The sequence below is a fragment of the Argopecten irradians genome, chromosome 10, assembly GCF_041381155.1.
Source record: "Argopecten irradians isolate NY chromosome 10, Ai_NY, whole genome shotgun sequence".
In the NCBI taxonomy this organism is placed as follows: domain Eukaryota; kingdom Metazoa; phylum Mollusca; class Bivalvia; order Pectinida; family Pectinidae; genus Argopecten; species Argopecten irradians.
In genome coordinates this window covers 26,506,648-26,530,728 of record NC_091143.1, presented here as the reverse complement: position 1 = coordinate 26,530,728, position 24,081 = coordinate 26,506,648, and the positions used below count along the sequence as shown (strand labels likewise).

Below are 24,081 nucleotides of genomic sequence, written 5' to 3'. Positions count from 1 at the left end.
CGATTAAGGTAATCATCCTGTGAACAACCAGGTCCAGGCGGTCTTAAACAGATGTGTTCCTGTGCCAAGTAATGAAACGCAAAAAGGTTGATTATTTGGATATTACTTTTCACTTCACCTTTAACGACTCATTTATTGACAGCTTTTCTGACACCACATCCATTTTGGCCTTCACTGAGCAGATTTAAACCATGATATGTAAACCTTAATGCTACATTGATCTTAACTATCGCGTAAAAACCGTTTGTTTGTTATTATTTAACGGCCCATCCACAGCCAGGATCATTTAAGGCCAAACGAACATCATTATTGGTACAAATTTTAAAACGTGATTCAAGGTCAAATTGGTGCGTTCTAAAATACATGTTTTGAAGGGTATTGAAAAAGTCTTGCATGATGAAATGGTGTTTTTTTCAGTTGGTTAATCTGGCTTAACTTCTATTAACAGCTAAGGTCGCGGCCTCACGTGTATGTAATATGTAGTCTGTGTAAATGTCTATGATTTGGAGGCTGAGGTAAATTTGCGGCGTGTCTCTCTGTATTAAAATGTTATTGTTATTTCACTGAAGTATAGCTTCAGAGAAACTTTACAGTTATTTGTTTACTCTTTTTTTTTCTTTTTTCCCTTTCTCCCGATAATAGTATAATGAATTCAAGACAGTTAAATTATTTTGGAAACAAAGAGCTTTGTCTTAAGTCCCACTTTCTTTGATTTCACTGCTTTGAGAGAGTGATTGAAAATAGCACTTATTGGAATGGTTTTCACAAGACAGCAAAATAAACGTTTGGAATAACATTTCGATTTCTGAGTAACATTTTATTGTTAGAAACATGTTTTATTTGTTAAAAAAATGGTCAGAAATATACAAAATTAAAAACATATATTAAAAAAGTTAATTACATGTACACAATGGTTCTCAAATATTGCATATAAGCAAGTGAGCGACAATGCTTTGCATGAATACAATATAAAAATAGATGCATTACTTCATTCAATTCTTCGATTCTACGTCAACGGATAAAAGGGGTTAATTGCATAATGGTGCTCCTATATTTCATAAAAGCTAGTGACAATGCCCTGCGTGACTACAGTATGAAAATAGATGTCCTACTTCATACATGTTTTATGAACATGAACTACCTCATTAATCTTCATTTATGCACATCAATTAGCTGAAGGTCAATGATGATATGACACCATCCCATTGGCGCTCACGTTCTGATGACCTTCATTCTCCCTATACTCCATTTTAAACGTACATAATCTTCATCTGGGCACTGTATGTAAACTGGAAAGCACATCTCGTCACATCATGCATGTGTACATGATGACATTATGTAACTATTTATATTGTGATCTGTGTGCGAAATGACAAGACATATGAAAATGAATCTGACAGCTCTGCCAACTAATTCGTCCCTAGTAAGTATAAAGATATTTATAAGTTACAATTTAATTAGCCAATTCAAAACGTCAACAGAACATGGCCCTATAATGAAATGTTGTGAGAATAAGAATATGTATTTTAATAAGATTGCGCTAAACACTATTTTACACAAAAAATATTCTTCTAGATTATACGTTTTTTATACTCAATACACAAACATAACTGAGATTATCTTTTGATATAAGATATCATTTAAGCGGTAATATATAATCAATGTTAATCATGATACATAATGTATACAAAGCGTTTATCTTGAACAAGCATTACATAGTTGTGAGTGCTGCGAGGACAAACAATATGGTAGCGAGGAATGTAACCGGTGACAGTCTGACGTCACTTCCGGCACTTGTGCATCGATCCGGAATGACTCTGTCACAGTTGTTCTTGTAGAATCCGACACATGCGGCGTACTGCATGAAGTGCGCAATATAATGCTCCTCTTTGACACCATTCAGAAGATGTGACATGGGTCCGCGGGAGTATATCGGTACATCATCACCTCCGTGAGTTTCGTACTCGAATGGAACGGCCGCCTCCGCCATGAAACGCATATCACCTGAAATATATGTGGTTATTTGAATTATGAACTTTGAGGAAGACGGATCTAGATATTGCAGTTGTCACTGCATTCGCAACAAAACCTCATATTGCATACGAGATTATGCGATACGATGATATGAGTTTACTCATCCTCAATATTACAGGGGTTACTATCACTGTCGTAATAACCACCCCTTGACTATGTCATAGCAAACCTGAAAGCATTTTATGAAAAAACTAACCAATCACATGCCTCCATTTGAAATTTGCAGGGAGTGAGGCTCAAGTTTCTGCAAAGTACCGTTATTCGATTCCGTTGTCTCATCTATTGTTACACACCGTATTGCCTTCGCTATGACTACACTATCGAGGATGGCGTATACTGTAAACGTACCTTGACACAATAATTTTTTAGCGCATAAACGTTAGCGCCATGACATATTCACGCATTCACTATAATAATTGCTTTGTCAAAGATTTGCAGTAAATGAAATGTTCGCAGGCATAGTTCAGCGGAAAGGCTCTAGCGCAAAATGCATAAACACATGTTTAATTAATAATCCATAGTGTACTGAAAGCATAAAGACTTTAACATTATTTAAATAAAGGACCTTGTAACAACGACATAATCTATATTTACTGTTGATATGGCTCAATTCTGAAATGTAGAACAAAAAATAATGATGAATGTACAGCATGCAATTAAATATTAAGAATTAATGAAGATGTGTTTGCTTTGAGGATTTTTTTTTTACCCAGCGTATTCATATATAAGCACACATTGGGTTTAAATAATGATCACACTCATTCAGCCGGGCTAATTGTTGTGCTCACGGACGTTTTGTGTTACCTAACATCTATATGTGTACATCCATCTGAACTAACGAATACAGATGAGTCTAATCATCAGACTAAACAGTCAATAATTACAATATCCTATCCGTAATGATCGCCCGTCTCAGTCGAAATAAACTCGTTGACCACCATCTAGTTGGCTAATTATTTGTGCCTAGACGGTCAGGAAGCTGGAAATGCACAATCAGCTGTCATTGACTTTCACGTCCACAGCCACTTGTGATTATCCGAGTTGTATCGAATTATATAAGGTTTTGAAGTTCAATGAGCTATTTCTCAACAGGGAAGCGAAATAATCAACTTGTGATGGTTACAAGTATGAGCAATTGGCAACTTTGTGCTATCTGATTAAATGTATCTTCAATTCAAATTAAGAAAAAAACCAATGTCTGACAAGTGCTCAAACGTTGAGTTTGTAATTGATGCCAATATTGCTATTAGACATTATATCCTTTCGAAACGACAGTATGGTACGTCCATATTAATAAATGTTTTAAGGTTTATTCTTGATTTATAGCTTATTAGTGTTACTAGATATACCTAGTTCAAGATAAGCTCAGACACACCTCTCATTATGTATATCCCATGTTTACAATCTCGTACAAGTGAACATTGTTCTTCAATTGTGCGTCAGCTGATAGTTGAACAATCGTATAGTTCTATTCAAAAGAGGATGTTTTTCTCATCTTAATTGGGTGTATGTTGTATACGATGGTCTACCAAACATTCTACTTCTTCCTCATTCGACCACAAATAAAATAGAGTGTTCTGACAAGTGAAAGAACGTTTAAACTTTTATTGAGAGGTAAACGTTAGAAAACAGAGTCGTAATAAAGAAGTTATGTTCCAAAAGAGATTCGCATCAAATTAGACCCCGTCGTACAAATTAAGACACTTACCATCTCAATAGAGGTTCGTAATAAAAGAGTTACAGTCAAGTCATCAACCAGAAGTCCTTTACGATGTCAATGCATAAAACGCAAACGTATCTCATCAAATAATGTCAATCAAATTGTATTCATCAATCTTCCATTCGTGTGACAAGAAATGAAAAAGAAAATCAGACAACACATCTTTGGATATATACCCTTACTGAGTGGAATATAGTAAATGCAATAGCTGCATGATTCAGACAAATGTGTTTTTCTAAATCTAAAAATATAAAATTATTGTGCGGTTAATTTCTTGTTTCAGTCATTTTAACTATAAATGTATGAACGCACACTATGGCAAATGACTGTTTTCTCGATGGCAGAGTTAAAGTATCTCATATCTCTCACAGAATAAGACATTTCTGATAACAGAACAGGCATTGTTAGATGTAATAAATAAATCCTTTCTCGATTTATCGTATAATTTATATATACATGTACAAAACCGTCCAAATTGTTTGATACCAAAGAAAAATGCTTTTAAATAATCGATATGTTGGCAAAAAAGATTGACACGTTAAATGTTTATTATTTTTCTTTAAGAATACGCTGATGCTATCTAAACACAGGGCCCACAATGTATTATGTCTGCCGACCAAATGTTTTATAAGCACAGTATTTAATGTCTTTTTAGCCAGAATTCATGTCGATGCGGAGCTTGTTAAACTGTCAGGAGACGAAGGACGGCCGTGCATCAGCGCCAACAAAGTTTCTACCGATTTTTAAGAAGAGGAAGATTGGTGTGAGTCCGTTCGTACATTGCCAGTAACAATGTTTTATTGTCTTTTTATACTGTATTGATGGACTAAACATTGTCTAACCTAATATTATGTCGAAGATATCGCCTACCATATTGGATTAGTCCATGCTGCATTTACGCAAACATACTAATTGGTTGGTGGGACAAGCTGTGACAGCAATGGAGTCACATTAAAAATCGTTCAACATATAAAGATCCGAATCAGTTTTGATTGCCTTTGATTTATTCCATGCTTTGTAATATTCGATAAAATATGTTTAATAGCCTTGTCAGTTTGATTTAAAGAAGTTATCAATTAGATGTTGTTTAAAATTCCACCAGAATTATTTTGTCAGTAAGCACTGACTAGACTAGACTTTATCACGTGACTAGCGACTAATAGCCATGATATACTTGGTCAGTACACAAATATTGACGGTAGCGACACATCAGAGGAACAGAGTATACAGAGGACGGGGGTCTATCGATCATTTTAAGCTCCTCCCAGTTGAAATGATGCATTAGCCATGATGGCAAATTCAAATTACATCATGACTCATGAATAAAGCTTTTGTGAATCTGATCAATGTCTCCTTATTACGTAAAAATATACGTAAGAGGGGAGGAGAGTAGTCAAAATCACAGAGGGTTTATATGTCCGTTCTGAAGTTTGAATGTAAATATCTTGTTTAGACATTGATCAATACACGTGGGTGAATTTGACTTCACGACATCTTGACCTGAATTTGACATGAACGAAACAGAATTCAAGGTCGGGTCAATATCAGGTCTTATTCTTCACCCGAACTCTATTCTGTTTATTTTGACCAGAGGTTCATAGTATTGAATTTAAGGTAAAATTTTGCCCGAGCATATATATTATGATTTTTGTGAATGTATGACTTTTATTTGCATATTTATTTTTCTTAAATCTGACATTACTGAAAGTGCTTTTACTACGTTTTTTTTTATTTCACACAACTTGGTATACGCGTTCATCTGGAAAAAATATATATATAATAGATAAACATACTTATGCAAGACAAAACAATACGAATATACCACAGTCTCACAAAATATACCGACATTCAATCACCGCAACGCTTTTTACACATAAGCTGCCGTACTTAAAATATAATGTCACCAATGTATCTGAATAGTGGTTCGCTTTGCCTGATAGAATACTTCGTCTACCTATAACAGGATGCGATACTATCATATTGACTTTTGCAAATAAATTGACATAAAATGGTAGTCAGATATTTCAATAGCCAGAAAGCATTACCTGCAGTCGGTAAGACTAATCCTATAAATATATAGAATCATGTAGGCGACAAACCAGTATATAACTTACAATAACCTCCCAATGCAAGTGTACCATATTTCTTCACTAGTTCATCCTCGTGTGCATTTTCCTGTACCTTTATGTAAACCGAATGATACAATCGTCATTTTCTTACGGGTAACAGTATTTCTCGAATATCCCATCAGGCAATCATTGACGCAGTGCGATCTCTTTGTGATGACGCCGTCATAAAAATATTTCTTATCAATAATATTAATAATATCTTTACCAGATTTTCACAATGAGAACGGTATTTGCGTTAAAATGTTAGAGAAAAATGAGGAAAAAATAAATATGGTGAACCTCTGATTTCAGACCAAAGATTTTTTACTAGTGTTGAGATATCATTGTCCTTTTGATATTCATAGGTAAGATATCTGTTAATCATCAATCCACGACAGCACCATCACATCGCTACCGTGTATCTGTTAAAGATGATCCACCGCCGACAGAGCATAAATGATATTCGTCATTTGAACAATAATTGGTGTTTAATCGTGTATATATATGTCTAATTAACACAAAAAATAATATAAAATAATTCAGTTCGCCTTTGGTGCATGCGCAATCAGTACTTCATTCCATATAGGATATAGTGAAACGGATTTTTTTCGGGATGCAATTAATTATTTTTCATATTTTTAATTTGAAGTAAAATTAGAAGCTCAAACTTTTCAATGATGGTAATGGTGTAAAGTAAGTAACTTTTGTAACTGAAGAAAAATACTAAATCGTCTGCTACTGTTTTGATAGTGAAAAAATACCATTTGTCAGCGGTGGAGCATCTTTTAACTCCTCAACTCAATATGTATAGCATAACTCCAATATTTACGTCCATAGTTATATATTAATGCGTTAGAATTCCCTAATATTAACGCTTATTCTAACTCAGACAAAAATATTCTATCCATAGGGACTATCACCAGATCATGTCAACAGTATATTCCTGTTAGATTAGTAGAATATCTTATTGGGTTAAATGAAACTTTGGATAGGACGAAGGAGTTGCCGTTCTTCGCACTTAGCTTCATCCGCAGCAATATGCCAAAGGGAAATTAGCACAATTAAAAGAAAGCGATAAGAAATCCAAATAAAACTCTTATGGATCATTTGACAGAGATAGGCTATTGGAACTTATTCGAGATTGCTGATGGGAATCTTCAACTTACCACAAACTGATGCTACTTAACTGCTCCAAAATTGGTTTTAACAGTACATGTACGTCTGCTGCGGCTGGACCGATAAAGTTTATTTTAGACCCAATATGTTACCTTATTAGGTTATTTCCACAAGATTAACTAATAACAAATTTATTATCAGTTACGTCACTTCCAAAAATACTTAATCAGACTGATGTACAGTTAAACTTGTCTACACTGACGCCCGATTGCTCCGATTCCATTCTCTTATACCAATTGCATTGTATTCAACACCAATACCGGACTTTTCCGACTTGTTTAATGTTTGTTTGTTTTTGGTAGAACTTTTGATGTTGAAGATGAATTTCACTTCATTTAAATCTGTATTAATCATCATACTTTAAGAAAGAAATATGTCAAACCTTTTGATTGGCGTAAACCATCTATGTACAAGTTGATACAATTGTTATGTAGAAAAAAATATTGGTGATCTACGATAATTAGCAAATATTATATTTGAGGCCACGAAAATACGATCCCCGCCTCCAATAATTTCAGTATAGTTACTTTTTTCTTTCATACCTACGAGTGTAATACTGGCTTGTCCAGGGAAATACATTCATGTCGCCTGAGGCTGTATTGCATGGCTACCCATGCAATAAAGCCTCGTGACGTCACGGCGTCAACAAAATTTCTATTTCCCCGGTAAAATTTTAACATTTTTTCACAAATATGTACTTATTTTCATGTGCTTGTACATAAAAATATAGGCCTATATATTATTTTGTTGTGTTTTATAATTCCAAGAAGTTGTAAACTTTCGGAAATAAAAGAATAAAATTGTTTGATTGCAATTTGATTAAAATACAGATCCTTATTATCACTACGTTGGATAAGAGGATCTGAGAACATCCCATAAGGGGTCACGTCAAGATGACCATTTGAAATGGCCAATCAAATTGGCACTGCGAGAATCTTGACTGGGGACGAAATAGTTTGAAAAAGCTGTACAAATTATTTTCGTGTATGTAGTCATCTTGCCCGAAGTGCACAACAAAGCTAATTGTATATGTATTCTGGGGCGAAAAGGCGTTTTCAATTGATGTAAGGTGTAGAAACTGCATTTGCTCTGAAGTACACGTGGTATAAAGGTCATCAGGACGTGACCCCGTATGGGATATTGTCAGATCCTCTATTGAACGGAGTGGTTATAAGGATCTGTGTTTTAATCAGATTTGTTTGATTGACGCCCTATTAACAGCCATCACCATTAAAAAGAAGGTCTCTTATGTATGTAGTTTGTAGCTTTTATGCTATGCGGTGTGTGGTTTGGTAGACTGTGGTATATTCGTGTTGTGTCTTCTTGTGTAGTGGAACTGTTGACCTTTTATAGTGCTATGCTGCCGAAAACACCAAGCAACACATCCCATCCGTCCACATTATACTGACAGCGGGCGAACCTGTCGTCTTTTCCGACAACCTGTGTAATTCGACCAAATGGATATTATCCATGGTGTCGTAGTCCAGAGATTTCACTGTATATGGACGAATCGTAAATTGAAATGTCCCAATACTTACGTGTATCAGCTTGAGAGTTGTTGAACTCGCTCCTATTGCCCCATCGATATCCAGGACCGTTACTGTATCCTAAAGTCGCGTAGGGAATCCCGTCCAGGGGCACTTCGTCAGCAATAGGGTCCGTATAACCTGTGAATTATTTTCATCTTTTATATGATATTTTTTCGTATCCTTTTTGTAGTTTGCTTTATGTTAGCACTAGCCTCTGTTCAAAATACCGCGAAATACATTGTAGCTACCATGATCGTACATTGTTTATACACTGAATTTTATTTTTTATAAAAACGCACACTTTTTTATTCGTTGTGTATGTAATATTAAAAAATGAAATGTATGAATACACTTAATATATAACACAATTGTGAACAATTAAGGGAAAGTACACATTTTTAATCCATTATTTAATAGATACGTAATTAGCGTCATTAGTAATTGCCTATTTTGTTGATATGATAATAATTACAGATGATGGTAACCATATTGTCGTCCCTTGTGAAAACTCACCCAATATGTCGTTGCCTCGTTTTGGGTATCCACCCATTGTAAACACGTGTGAATGGTCAGCTGTGGTGATGATGAGGGTGTCCGACTCGTCCGTAAGACGGACAGCCTCGCGGACGGCCGACTCAAGCTGTATTGTCTCGTCAAGGGCGATGTTTGCCAGGCCGTCATGGTGGGCGTGGTCAATACGAGCACCTGCAAAGACATAGTATATAATTATTATACATGTACACATTGAATGGTACAAAAATATGCCTAACATATGGGTAAATATAGCGTAAATCTACAAATAGTGTGTGTTATCAAGAATATTTTGACATGTAATTGACTTCAATTCCTTGGTAATAAGGCGTCTGTGATCACGATTTTACGTTCTGTTATCTATAGCGAAAATGTCTACACTCGAATATAAATATGATAAACAATTATAACACAATTTCGTAATGCTACTAGTATTTGAATGCATGTTACTTCATGATACACACTATGGAAGTGTCCCCTTGAACACACAATATAGGTATACAGCGCCAAGTGTCTGAATTTGTCTTACGAGTTCGCCTCACTGATTTTTAAGTTACGTCCTGGTATCACATTATATCAAAAGCTTTGCACATTTTATAAGAAATCTAAATTGATGTTTTCACACCTTTAATTTTGAAAATGCAATAAAAATTTGCATGGAATATACATTCATTCAATATATCTGCAAATTCCTAACATAATTCGGTTATTCTGAATTTAATATATATATATACATACCAGTGGCTTTCCGTTTAACTCTTACAATATGTATATAGGCGTTTTTTCATCAGACTTCAAACAAATAAGCTTGCAACAGTATGAATCTCATTTAAGCCACTTATTAAAGTGTTGACATGTACTAAGCTACTGACAGACAGGTAGACGGACTTTGATCATTCAGATATAAAAGGGGTTATGATCAAGTACAAAGATGTCGACATGCTCTAAATACTGCGTGGTATACGTACACAAACTTATTAAACACGCTATGCATAAACTTCTGAAATACCGACTGCAACCGTCATTGTTAAGACTTGGCGTTATGAATGCATGTTTACAATTATGCATGGTATAAAGTATATTTTAATAAACGTAGACGTGAAAATATTATATTGCATTTATTGTATGAGGTTTTCCGTTTTTCCACTTGATTAAGTATTGTTAATATCCGACAGTTATTTCCAGTGTGTTTCCTTTTTCGTCCATACAAATCTAACGTATCGTGATATAAGAGTTTTTAGTCTGGTCTAACCAGAAAAGTTTATAAATCATAATTACTAGTCTTTTTGAAATTGCAACACACACACACACACACACACACACATCCGCAACACACTTCAAATAACGTTCAGATGAAAGACCTCTTTTAAATGACTTTGTTGAAATGGAGTTGTTTACAAAGTATTTAGCATTATAAAACAAGACAAAATAGTCTTTAAATGATCTAAGCTGATGACACAAGACGCTGAAATATCTTAATAATGTCTTCCTAATAATGACAAACAGTTAATTCAAGGCCAAAAGTAAGGGGATTATTATTTCTGGACAATTTAAGAAATAATCTTCGCGGAATCTTCTGTGAATGAATAAACGAAACAGATTCAAGAGAACAACAAACATTAATAACCGGCTTAACCGAGTTTCAACCTTATTGTGCAGTCCTACTGGCATTATTTGTGTTACAAGCAACAACATGATAAACATTGGGCAGATTTTCATCGCTTTAGTATAGTATATGTATAGAAACAAAATGTATGCTTGAAGAATGCTAATCATGACATATAATCATCGAAGTGTGAATGAACAGAATTATCCGGTAATTAATTTTCTGCGGTGTCCTACTTTCTAAGTAAATGGGCGCTGTATACGAATTTGCGTCGTACTTATTTGACATGGGTACTGTTCAATGTTTGTGTCGGTAATTGTCGTATATGTGTAAATAAAATTCAAAGAGTGGTGTTGAAGATTTATGTTTCAATTTTATTGCAACGGTTATCAACTGAAGTAATACGTACAATAATGAAGATGTTTGTGAGCGAGATAGTGTGAAACATGATGGAAACATATTGATTCTACATCAGCAAATTACTAAACAAATGGTTTGATATTTTGTTGGGTTGTTTTCGTGTCGGAAGGTGCGGTATTGGAGGAAATATACGTATTACACTATCAGTCACAAATCCGAACCTTATTCATCTAGAACTGTCGCCAAGGAGGTCAACCTATAAACCCTTCTAGCAAAGGGACATAACTCTATTAAAAGGTGTAGGTATTTTATGGCTATATAAATAACTCACGTCCACACTCTATACGGATTTTTGTCGCCAGGTGTCAATGAGATCACTACAGTAGTTTACGAAAAGTCTGTCGATGGTTGTCTACAGACGGACAGGCAGACGGACAACCTGAATCCATGACCTAAGTATAAAGTCGTTGCGGGACAAGGTTGATGATGAAAATGGTTATTCGGTTCAGTCTTAAGCAATGCGGCAGATACTTTATCTCTTGTCAGCTTTAGAATGGGGAAAAGAGTGTATGGTGTCTGCTAGTATGCTGTAGAGAGCAATATTAAATTCAAAGTAAATTTTTACATGGGAATGTACCACATACTTTCAAAACACACATGTACATGTAGTTGCCAAACGACAAAACATATCTGAGAGGTGGTCCTTAAAGTAGTGATAGGACGTCAGCTAAATTGATCTAAAGAAACCCGAACTTCGTATATCGCTTTTGAGGGTAAGTATGTTTTCTGGGTAGCATTTAAGTTACACACAGTTTTGTTATATAATATTTTTACATCGTTTAATAATTACAAAAAGGATTCCAATTGATCATCATTCCGTTACCTTCCACCAAAAGGAAGAATCCTCTGTCATGACGACGCAGTATCTTGATGGCTTTGGATACCATCTCGGTAAGAGAGGGCTCGCCGTTCGGTCCGGAATCCCTCTGATAATTGTACTGCATGTGGCTTGGATGAAATAATCCTGCAATTCATTATTATACATATACTACAAAATCAAAATATTAAAAAAAAGACAAATACATTACAAGATATGTTTCATGCATGATAAATGTACTTTTATCGATATTCATAAGAATGTTTACAAGGGTTCGGGAAGGTCAGATATAGATTACTTTCTAGGAAAGTTTCCAAGTAATTGTAACCACTTAACTTGCCTATCGGAGCTGTATTGATATATCTCGGGATGTCACAAGACATTGTATTCGTAGTACCATGATAACTCATGCATATCAAAGCACCAAATATTTATAACTAACAAACATGTCTTTAGAAAGATAAATGAAAAACGTGAGCGACGATAGCCTATCGGAATTATTTCATCACTGCATTTCATCCTTGAACGAGCTATAAATCTTTGGCTGTTCGACCTTGTATGGGATCTGATGTTCGTAATGATCGGATCAGTTATACTGACCGAGAAGATAGTCTGTCGTAGCAGGGTCTATGGCGTCAAACTGTTGCTTATTCCAAACATAAGAATGGCGCCGACCTTCGGCGGCCTGAATGCTCTTCCAATCCTACAAGAGATTACGTATAATACATTGTTATCTTTGGGCATTCCTCATTGTGCACGCAGCATTTTGATTGACATGGATTATATGTAAAGATACATTACATGATAAGACAATGAATTTACATAAGACTCATTAAACAATTACATTAATCAATTGTAATTAAGCCAAACGGAGTTACGTACCTCGCATCATCATTTCAGTTATCAGTACAATCAATATATCAATTATCTATATCAAATCTTCTACCGATATATTGCCAATAACGTTTTCTTCAAATATATTTGCAAGAAATTATTCCAGAACAAATTCAATTTAAAGGAAACAATAAAACGGACAACGCACACTGCATTTAAAATTATGGCATATGCTCAATATTGCTGATCGATGAATTGGAATAGGTACGCTTAAACTAACGAGTACAACATGCGATTGATATTGTCATAATTATATATTAGTTATATTATTTTTTTATTTCACATTTAAATGTTGTCACTCAATCATCGCCGCATTTTCAAGCGTTAGCTGATTCCTTTGTAATCATTTCCCTCTATATTTGCAAGTGTAAATCTGACTCAGATATTATTACTTAATCACCTCGATCAGATTACGGCCATCTTGTCTTTGATTAGAATCAATCGAGTTGGTTTCTGGGTCATTTGTGTCATTCGGAAGAAAGAACCTTCTACCACCTCCCATGGCGACCTGTAGATAAAATAACTTCGATATACTTTGAAAATAATTGTCTTGATAAGAGTGATGTTTGATGTATTTGTGTATTGTTCGGATTTCCGTAAACCTTACATTTCATTCAGTACACATTGCAATGTACATGAATGTCATTTACAAAAATGGATATTTAAAATAACAGTGAAGTACACATAAGTTTGATATCCATATCCATAGGTTTTACCCTAATGTTCGAATTTTAGCAAATCTTTAATTTGCTTCCATATACGATGTAACGTGACCGCCTAACTCATTACTCTAAATCACAGTCGACACTACTCGTAAATCACGATCAAAACAAACCGCTAGCGTTAAAATCAAAGCTATTTTTTGGGTGGCACTTGATTTTTCATTAATCTAAAGCATTTTCCTGACGTATTATAAAAAAAATGGCGGTACAAATACTTTTAGATTGACACCTGGTTGTATTACTTTTACCTGGATGATTTGATTCTCGAACAAACTGATATTATTAAATAGCCGTAGCTGTTAATATGTTAAGCAAGATGAACAAGACAAAATAGTATTTAATTATCTTAGTTGTTGGCACAAAGTACGCCATGTACCTTAATGATTTAAGAATAGCGTCCGTCGGTACAATTGTACATAGTCTTACCCGAATGTTCTGGTTTTCGTGAACAAACTGGTAGGCTATATCCTTACAGTTGCCCTCTACACCCTTCATACTGACGTCGCCCTCCCAGCCTCGGTTTGCTGTGTGGGCGTAAGTAGAGGCGGGCGTGGCGTGGGTAAGTCGTGCGGTAGAAATCACGCCTGTTGCTCTGTCTGTCAATCAACGAAAAACGTACTACAACTTACTAAATCATAATACGACTGAATGCAAGACCTTAAAGGGCGCAGCCAGATGTTTCAGTAACCATTAATTATGCAATGTCAAAACGTTCAATTTATCGAAATAACAGAGCCGAATTTTCGGTTTATTTTTTGTTCATATATTCACACCTCAAGCTCTTATTCGGTAAAGGAAATCCACATATGAAAAGAAGAAATTTTATTTCTGTAACAGATATTCTGTTTTTGGCCAGCTGATTATATTGGAAAGTGGTCTATCACTTGAACACTTGCAAGTAAAGAGCAATAGCACTGAGTTTCTGCCAGATGATGATTACGTTTGTCGGATCATAAAAGCGTTTGAACTGCTTGATTATATAATGAGCTGACTTCAAAGCACCGCATTCACGCTGATGGGATTTTTTACAGTGGGGAAAAATGGCGGCCGCAAACTGAAGTTGTCAGTGTGTAGGATTGAATTTGAAAATTGTTTTTTTTTCTTATATTTTCATGTATGTATTACCTTAGAAGTGCTGCACCCTTATAATATAAATATTTTGATATATCTGTCAATTAATAAATAAGTAAATCATTAAGAATTTTAAAAATATCTACTGAAAAGCTGTTCTTCAACCAAATCCATATGTATATATATGTGTGTATTTTGATTGTTTTTTTATGAAAACTGGAGAGTTTGTGGTTATATATCGTGACATCTTAATCGCTCGGCCACTATAGCCTCTAGATTACACAGAATTGAAAGACATTCACAAATTACGTTATTAAATGTTTCTGATACGAGGAAGACAAAGTTACCTGCTCGTGTGGAGCAAGTTTCTTGCACATTCTCGTGACAACTAATATATATCTGGCCTGAGACGGCCTTAATGTAAATCTGGGTAAATTTCTTATATTAACCACTCAACTTGACCTGACTTTCCTTTTAGATTAAGTATATCCCTGAACTGAAAGCAGTACATGACCATTAAAAATCAGATATCGACATGGTTCAGTATACTTAATGCATTCAAAGACCAAAAAGCCCATTCACATCATACTGGTATCATTAGCCCGCGTATGTAACGTATTTCAGTAAGCAAATAAATGTATTGCGGTCCTAGACTGTTTAAAGAGATAATATCATGAAAGATGAAACAATGTATAACTTTGTGGCTGTTTCTATATCATTGGAAATATTTGTATATCTTTGAAGTTCATTTATTTCAAGAAATGTTGATGGTATATATGATGGTACAGTCAATGAGAATAAAAGGTTAAACCTTCATACATTCTCTCCTAAAAGGCATTGCTAATTATCATTTCATCGGTACCTCTCTATCTCGTATTCTGCAAACGAGACTTCCTAAACAGATTTATGTATGAAGCAGTTCTTTTTGAACGGTTATAAAAGAACATTTCAATACGAATTGTGTATTATTCTAGTCATAGGAAACGGATCTAAGATGATGTATCAGTAAAGCACACCAAAACCTAACCTTATTAGGGATACCTTTTTTCCCTCTGTCATGTCCAGAGTGATTATCATTTAAATGCGATAGGGTTCAGAGTATTGTCAACATTTCATATGAATCATTGGACGTTCCGATACCTACTGTCAGCTTGGAAGTGGTCCAGTATAGATTCGACAGCCTGGCCCTGCTGGCTACTGCAGTTGTTCTTTATGACAGTGTCCCTGACACCAAACGTATACCAGTTAGCTTTAACTCCACACAAAATGGCCGTGGCGGTAGCTGCTGAATCTGGAATCTGTTTGTTACTCCCATACGTCTTGAAACAAAACAATAATGATATTAAAGTATACATTAAAACCAAACTGCTTTCATTTAAAACGCTTTTTATCAAAATACCTGCTGATATCTAGATTATCGTCATAATTTGAAGACCAAGTATCCGAGTAATCTAACCAGTTTGGTTCATATCTCACCCAATTACATTATCTGTATAACGGTCGACCAGTGGAAAAGTTAAAGTTGTAAAATTATATATATTATTTTTTGCTGTATTTAGTCTTGTTAAATCGACATTCACGCTTACGTTACACGAATACCCAAATGTTTGTCTGTTTGATTAATTAACGGCCTATTAACAGCCAAGGTCATGTTAGCACGGCCTCCCGTGTATGTGGTGTGTAGCGTGTATATAGTGCGAGGTGCGTGTTTTGTGAGGAGAATACGGTATATTCGTGTTATGTCTTTTTGTATAGTGGAACCCTTTTATAGTGCTATATTACTGAAACATGTCGCATATGACACCAACCAAGCAACACACCCCATCCGGTCACATCATACTGACAACGGGCGACCTATTCTCTGTATGCCGAGCGCTAATAGGAGCAGAAACAACTACACTTATAGATGTTGGTGTGTCTTGGCCAAGGGGCAGAACACAGAGCCTACCCCACAGGGACGAACGCCCAACAGAAGGCCAAAAGTGAGGCGGTATCAAGGGAAACGTTAGGAATATAAAGTCAGTTGGGAATTTATATTAATGGAAATTTTCCATGTTACAACCACATATTCATTGATGCGTATACATTTAAACAGGCTTGCTATACGTTGTTCGTACAATAGAGCGGCAAAATACAAGACCAAACCGGAATTTGAACCCTCCGAACACTAAACGGATTTCTCTAGTTACCTGGCCACCGGCGATCAACCCGATCAAAAACCGTTACATTCTTAATTCCCTTTTTTAAACTTTGCCTTAATATTCAATTCTGGTTTGGGTATCCCTGTGGTAGCTATATAGTCGTTCAACAGATATGTTGAAATAGTATTTGGTCACAGGCACTAAATGTAGTAGAACCGAAGCTTGCACAGCCATGTGGGATTTAGTATAGAATAGTAGTTTGCTTAATCAATTGTAGTTATGTGTCAAATAACGTGTATAAATGACATTTACCTTTGACAATGCCAAATTAGGAAACTCTTCCCATTTCAGTACCGTCTCTTCCCCTGATTGGTTGTTCCGCTGACCCTTCAGGATCCTAGCTGCCGTGATTGTAGGCATGCTCATACCATCCCCAATGAAAACGATAATGTTTTTGGCCAAGTTGAAGTTTTGCTCAACTTTCAACTCATTTGCGAGCATGTCTCGTGCCATCTGTTCCCAATCAGTTGCGGAAACTACAAATATACAAAGAATAGCATATATCATTAGTTTGTACAAAAACCGAATTGTTCGCGGAATTATATCACTTTTTGTTCGACATATTTGAATATTGAAATCAGTTGTGGTTTTAATTATGTTTCGTGAACTGACAATCCAATTCATTTCTGAGTCAAAAAACTAAGACAAGATAAAGAGATGTTATCGCCAAACTCAATTTAGAAGCATATAGCTTTGATAAGAAAGTGCAAAAGTAATCAAAATCAAACTGAGGATTTAGAGTGAAATAGCAATATAAATGACATGATGTGAAATGTTTAGGGTAAAGTATCTGTATTGATGCATGCTAACATATAATACCTTAAAATTGATATTTTTTCCCGTAGGTTTATTTCTTCAATTTAAACCATCACAGACTCAGGCAATTGAATGGTGCAGCATCCTATCTCAGAAGTAAAATTGATTGTTTACCACTGCCTTGTCAACAAATAAATACCACAATATAGTGTTATACAGGGGTGAGCTATTCCCAAAGGGGATAATTTCGCCTTAGTACTTATGCATAAAACAATGCTATATTCCATAAATAAATAATTATTTTTTCTTTGTTTTCTGGCTTTCTGATTGGCCTATTCATTTTTTGCATTCCACAATGAAAAAAAAATCCGGGAATGACGCGGAAATCCGAACTTAATGTGACGTCACAATAGTAACATTTGGCAAAAATAATCCCTTGGAAAATCAATAGAATCGTACATGTAAACGTATTTCATTTTTTTAAAGTAGCCTGGAAAATTAATTTTAAGCATTGAAGTTATATTTTTTAATTTCATACCCCGATGAAATAAAAAAAATAGTGACTTCAATCCTTACTAATATTCGCTAACGAAAATGTGATTTGTATAGTTAATTTTGATCTATCACGCTAAAGGCAGATATAGAATCAATAATCGGTCTCATTGTAAACTTTTTTATTCGTCGTTTTGTAGAAAATGACCTGTTTACGCCGTATCTTCTCATACCGGATCAGGATATTCGACCTCAACAGTTCATTTCCCTTACATCACAAATGAGAAATGTGTAACCTTTCTACTACCCTCTGGAAATCATTTCTATTTTGGGTTGCTAATAAAAACTCCCGTTTATCATAGATTAACATAATTTTCTATGTTCCTTTATATCGGTTGTATATTATATTGTTGTATGAAGAAATTAAATAAAGAAAGTTTAAACTAAAAACTTCTGTTACAAGATGTAAAACAACCGTCACTGATGATCAATATACATTGCATGTGCCATGTTACGTTTGTTTGTTTGATTAATTAACGTCCTATTAACAGCCACGGTCATGTAAGGACGGCCTCCCATGTATGCGGAGTATAGCGTTTATGTTTGTGTTGTTTTCGTGTATAGTGGAATTGTGACTCTTTTTATAGTGCTATATACCTTATTATTACACGTGCATTTGATACATTAACGAGATGAACATAAAACTTATGTAAAGCATAACACAAAGATGGTTGCCGCGAAACGCCACAGAAAACATTCTAAAGACTTCAATTTATGTTGCGTACGACATGCAAGGTAATATGCTGAATGCACGGACAAACCATACCGCCTTTGTGGACATGATAGTTACAGACTGGGTCATGGTTATCTACACAAAAGACGATCATCAGAAAATTTCAAAACACGGGAGAAAGATTTTTTCGTTTTGACTTGTTCTTTTGGTGTGTATCAGTGCATGACATTCAGAATAAATGTACTTTGTGCATTACCAAAACTATTACGTATCTATACACATGATGATCACATACGACAATTTTTTTATGTGGCTAGAAGACGTCTGCAAGTCATATTGCCCTCGCCTACAAAAGATATTTGAACATAACACAAAGGGATAAAAGTTCAACATGTGTAACACTACATGCAAGCAATTCAATACTTCAGCGGTGTAAGGTAAGGGCTATTGCTCTTCTTGATTGCATAATGCCTCTAAAAACGTCCACAGTGGTCGAATTACACTATATGGAATCCGGAAATAGCGACCGTCGATGCTAGAGATTTTGTTAAAGATAGCTATCTTAGTGTGATAAAGAGGCGGATTGCGACATATTGTTATCTATTACGAAGATGGATGTAAAATAATCCATGTATCCTAAGACCAACCTATTTTAAAAACTGCAAATATTCCAGTAACAACGCTAATTAAAACATACAAATGGATCTCATCAGTGAGATTATAACGTCTCGACTTCGGTTATCCCGCTAATTATATGCAAGACTTTACCCGTACGCCATAATTGAAAAACAATCTATGTATGTTCACTTTAGTAAAATAATTCTTCATTCAAAAAATGTATTCAAATACTGTATGGTTTATAGTAAATTCACTGTATGATGATAGTATTTTCGGCAGTAAATCATACAGAAGTCTTCGATTGAATGTCATGACTGTACACAATCCAGGTTATTAAGTTCACATCAATTACGCTTGATTGTTCTTTCATATGTTCGATTTTTACAAACAGTTATGGATACTTTTATAACTCTTTGGGTTTTAATATTAAAAAAATGTATAAATCTTTAAAACTTGAATGAATTACACAAGTTTGTAGATTAATAATCATTAAAGTAGTATCAAATATCAGTACCTGGAAACCTCTTTCGCTTTCGGCGATCGCTATCCCCGAAAATCATACAGTTGCAGTTCGACGCCTGTGACTTCTACTTATACAGTGCGGCCAACTGAATGTTTTGTCGATGCATAAATTATTTTTTTGTAGTGTGTTGAATATATATTTAAAGCATTCGTAGTGCCATCTCGACAAAGATGTCGAATGAACCGAGAATAATTGAATTCCACTACGATACTCTTTTCATCAGAAAAGAAATAACTAAAAGATAAAGGTCGAGCACTCCAAACAATGTGTAACTCTAAAAAGGTATGTTGAAAGTTAATGTGGGCACCTTGAGGAGTAATGTCGAGCATCCGTCATATTCACCTCGAAATAACACGTCGAACATTCTCTCTGGTTAATGGATGAGGAACAAATGTGAACCATGAAAATAGCCTCATTCAGATCGTTTTGTGGGTTCGAGTTACCAAAATAAGATAACAGTGTCCGTCTGGTGTATTAGGGGCAGGGTTTTAAGATCACTGTATTACACTATCAAAGATTCGCTCAATTGGGTCGGGCAATGAGTCGACACCCAAAGTACTAACGGCGTCCTACATTTCTACTGCTGTTTGCATGTTGTAGGTCGGTATAGTATGACTCTGTATTGAATGGTTTGAGTAGTTTCTCTGGTTATATACTTCAGTAACGTAAAATTTGAAAGAAAAGGAAATGGTTGTTTAGAAGACTGTACGCGTCGTCAAGTTTTTATTAATATCATTTTATAAAAAGATCGTCTCTTATAAAAAGATACCCATCTTGTTATAATAAGACAAGATATCTTATCTGAATATAACAACATAATTACCATCCTGTTATAACGTTATAACAACGCAGTTGTTATTTCATTGTTAAAGAATTAGCTTCGCTTGTTATAACGAGAAAAGTATATAGTTATAATGAGATGGTTATCGTGTTATAACCAGATACAACGTGAAGCTATAACCAGATGGTAATTATCTCGTTATAAGTATAAAAACAAAACTACATGACACGTATAGGCTTCCGTATTTTCTCAATAACAACGATACACCACCCACTCTACATGATATTGTCCTACAACAGAAAGTATCACTTGGTTATCAGACAAGCTCAATGGTGACCTTACTACAGTGGTTTTACAAAATATATTTAAGAAACACTTTAATATGCTACACTGCCGACAAATTGTAACTTTATCTATTTGAACAGGAGCAGACGCAATAATAGTTTTCTTCTGTAACATAATTGAACGGTAGTTGTTCTCAAATGCATGAATAGACGAACTAGTATTTTTCTTCAGTTACCACTATTGAAAAGTTTGAGCAACTAATTTTACTTCAAGATAAAAATATCATAAATATTTAATTGCGTCCCGAAAAAAAAAATCCATGGCACTATGTCCTAGATGGATGAAATACTGATTGCGCTTGCACCAAAAGGTAAAATTAATTATTTCGTATTATTTTTGTGTTAGTTAGATATACGTCTACATGATTAAGCAAAAATTATTGTTCAAATAATGAGTATCGTTTATGTTCTCTCAGCGATGGTACATCTAATCTATTACTTATATAAACGTTGTATATATATTTGCATCCATAAAAATTATCCATGGCACTATATAGCTACTCTATCCTTTATTGGATGATGTACCGATTACACGTCGATTAAACATCAATTATTGCCTAAATAAAGTTTATGTTCTGTCGGCAGTGGATCATCTTTAAACCGAAACCGCGATGACGCAATTCTTTAGAATTTTATAAAGTAAAGATATTGTGTGCAATGTTGACATATGCAAAGCGTAAATTTACTCCAATGTCATTGTGATGGAAGTGTTTTACTGTTCTCCATACGATATCGTGTTAATATTAGGCAGACAACCCGACTAGCGGGACCACTGTTAAATTTTCTACACAATAAAACGCCTGATAGTGTTAAGTATATTTTAATTATCTAGACAACACAATTGCTATGGCAAGCAAGAAAACAAAATAACTAAGACCAAAGGTATGGTATTATGGAACCAATAAAGCTTTTCTGGTGGTTTGTTGTATAAACCTTTGGTATATAGCTCTTTACATCATACATTGTATTTTACAAACAAACTTCCAGATATGTATCCTACTATGAGAAGGGAATTCACACAGAACATCATCAACTTAATCTTAGATATATTTCGGCAAAATGAACTAAATGATACTGATGTTGTGTTACATTTAGTAGTGATACCTTGTGTTGGAACACAATACAATCAATGTACAGTATAATTGTAATTGATGATCAAATCATTACGTTATCTACAACGTTAAAATCATAATAAGACGGTGAAGTCTATATGAAGTGATTTCAACATTTTTTCACAACGCTTTGTGAAACAACTCCCATTCTTACTGTATACTCGCGACACGGCATAGAAGTGCAATCTCTCTTGAACTATTTTTTCTTCTACGTCCATAAATTAGGCGAGCTACACAATTCTGTACATGAATATTAATGCACACGCTAATTAAACTCTTCTTACCTGTGCTTATAGCGAGGATGAAAAACACACACCACACCTGCCTGGCGTCCATGTTGATGATCACACACCTTAAACACCGTGGTCACGCATCAATGCACATATAGATAGGTGTATGTGTACATGTGTATGTGTATATATCGTATAACGACAAGATAGACAAGAAGTGAAAGTGTCAGAAAAATAAGCACTCGAGCTTTATTATTGGTTCTATCTTTGCTGGACATACTATTGTTAGGGTTGAAGGGGGGCATATGCCAGTGTACTTGATTATCTATTACTCAATCTGGGCTGGTCGGTTATCAAGTGGTACTGATACTCGTCCATAACATTCCTCCGGCGAAAGATATTCACACATGCAACCCATTTTATACAGGTGGGATAAAACATCTATGTTATTTCCCCATTATACAGCATTGGCTTGGTTCGTTTCATTACATTAACAGACTTTACAGCCATAGTCATTTAAGGACGGTCTCCCATGCGTGCAGTGAGTTACGGTGTGTGAATGTCAATGTTTTGGGAGGCTGCGGTATAGTCGTGTCATGACTCTTTAAATAGTGGAAATCTTACACATTTTATTTCACTGAAACATGCACCCGTAGACACCGAACAAATACTTCATTCGGTCACATTATACTGACTACAGTTAAACCAGTCGTCCCACTCTCTTTATGCTGACCGCTTATAGCGAGAGTAGGAACTAGGTCTGAGTTTTATAGATTATGATGTCATAGTTTATTTCAAATAAAATGTTTTCAATATGATGACTAAATAGGTAACACTGTCTCTGTTATTTCACACAATTTCACGGTTATCTGTTCTATTTTATATGCGGGTATTTAACTTGACCACGACTATTGCGATATTGCATACTCTATGAATAAAAACAACAATACATAAACAGTACATTGATATCATGATGGTATTTTCTTTTCTTTCTTTTGTTTTATACTGGACAAATGCATCTTGAATCTATGACCTGAATTAAAACCTTATTTCAAACTGGAAATGATTGCCAATTGCTGACTAATATTTGACCTATTTACCATGACAACTTAAAGTTTTGACTAATGAAAACCTGCATGCCCATCCCCACGAAATCCCAAGTAATACTGTCAAGTTTCATTTATATTGATCCAGTAGTTAAGGTGGAGTTGTATGGACAAATTTTGAAACCTGTATATAGTGACTTGATTACCATTGGCAACTGAAACTTCGACAAACGAAAACCTGCATGCACGTCTACACATTGTCCAAAAAGATACTGCCAAGTTTCATTGAAAATGGCCCAATAGTGTAAGATGAGTTGTCAGGACAAAATTAACTTGTGTATAGTGACCTGGTTACTATGGCAAGCAACATTTTGACCAACAAAAACCTGCATAGACATCTTAACATGGAAATCGGTTCAGTAGTTTAGGAGGAGTAGTCCGGACAATTTTTTTTCTACGGACGGACGGGCTGGCGGGCGGGCAGTAAGGCAGTACCCCCCACCCCCCATAACTTCGTCACGGGGGTATAAATATGGAAAGAGTTCAAGCAAAACTAGATCTGAGTGGACGATTAATACCCCCACTGCACAAATTTAGCAATAACTAATACAGGTCAT

At 35.1% G+C, this 24,081-nt stretch overlaps 1 protein-coding gene across 1 annotated transcript; it reads right to left on the bottom strand.

Moving 5' to 3' along the window:
- Positions 1-796: 796 nt before the first annotated feature.
- Positions 797-23,439, bottom strand: LOC138333507 (alkaline phosphatase-like). Its single transcript, XM_069281929.1, has 10 exons — positions 22,473-23,439; positions 17,082-17,305; positions 15,773-15,947; positions 13,984-14,153; positions 13,236-13,343; positions 12,542-12,644; positions 11,948-12,088; positions 9,081-9,272; positions 8,577-8,705; positions 797-2,004 (listed from the first exon to the last, which is right to left on the bottom strand). The coding sequence occupies exons 1-10, from the start codon at positions 22,522-22,524 to the stop codon at positions 1,712-1,714; spliced, it is 1,587 nt and encodes a 528-aa protein (XP_069138030.1). The 5' UTR covers positions 22,525-23,439; the 3' UTR covers positions 797-1,711.
- Between the last annotated feature and the right edge of the window lie 642 nt (positions 23,440-24,081).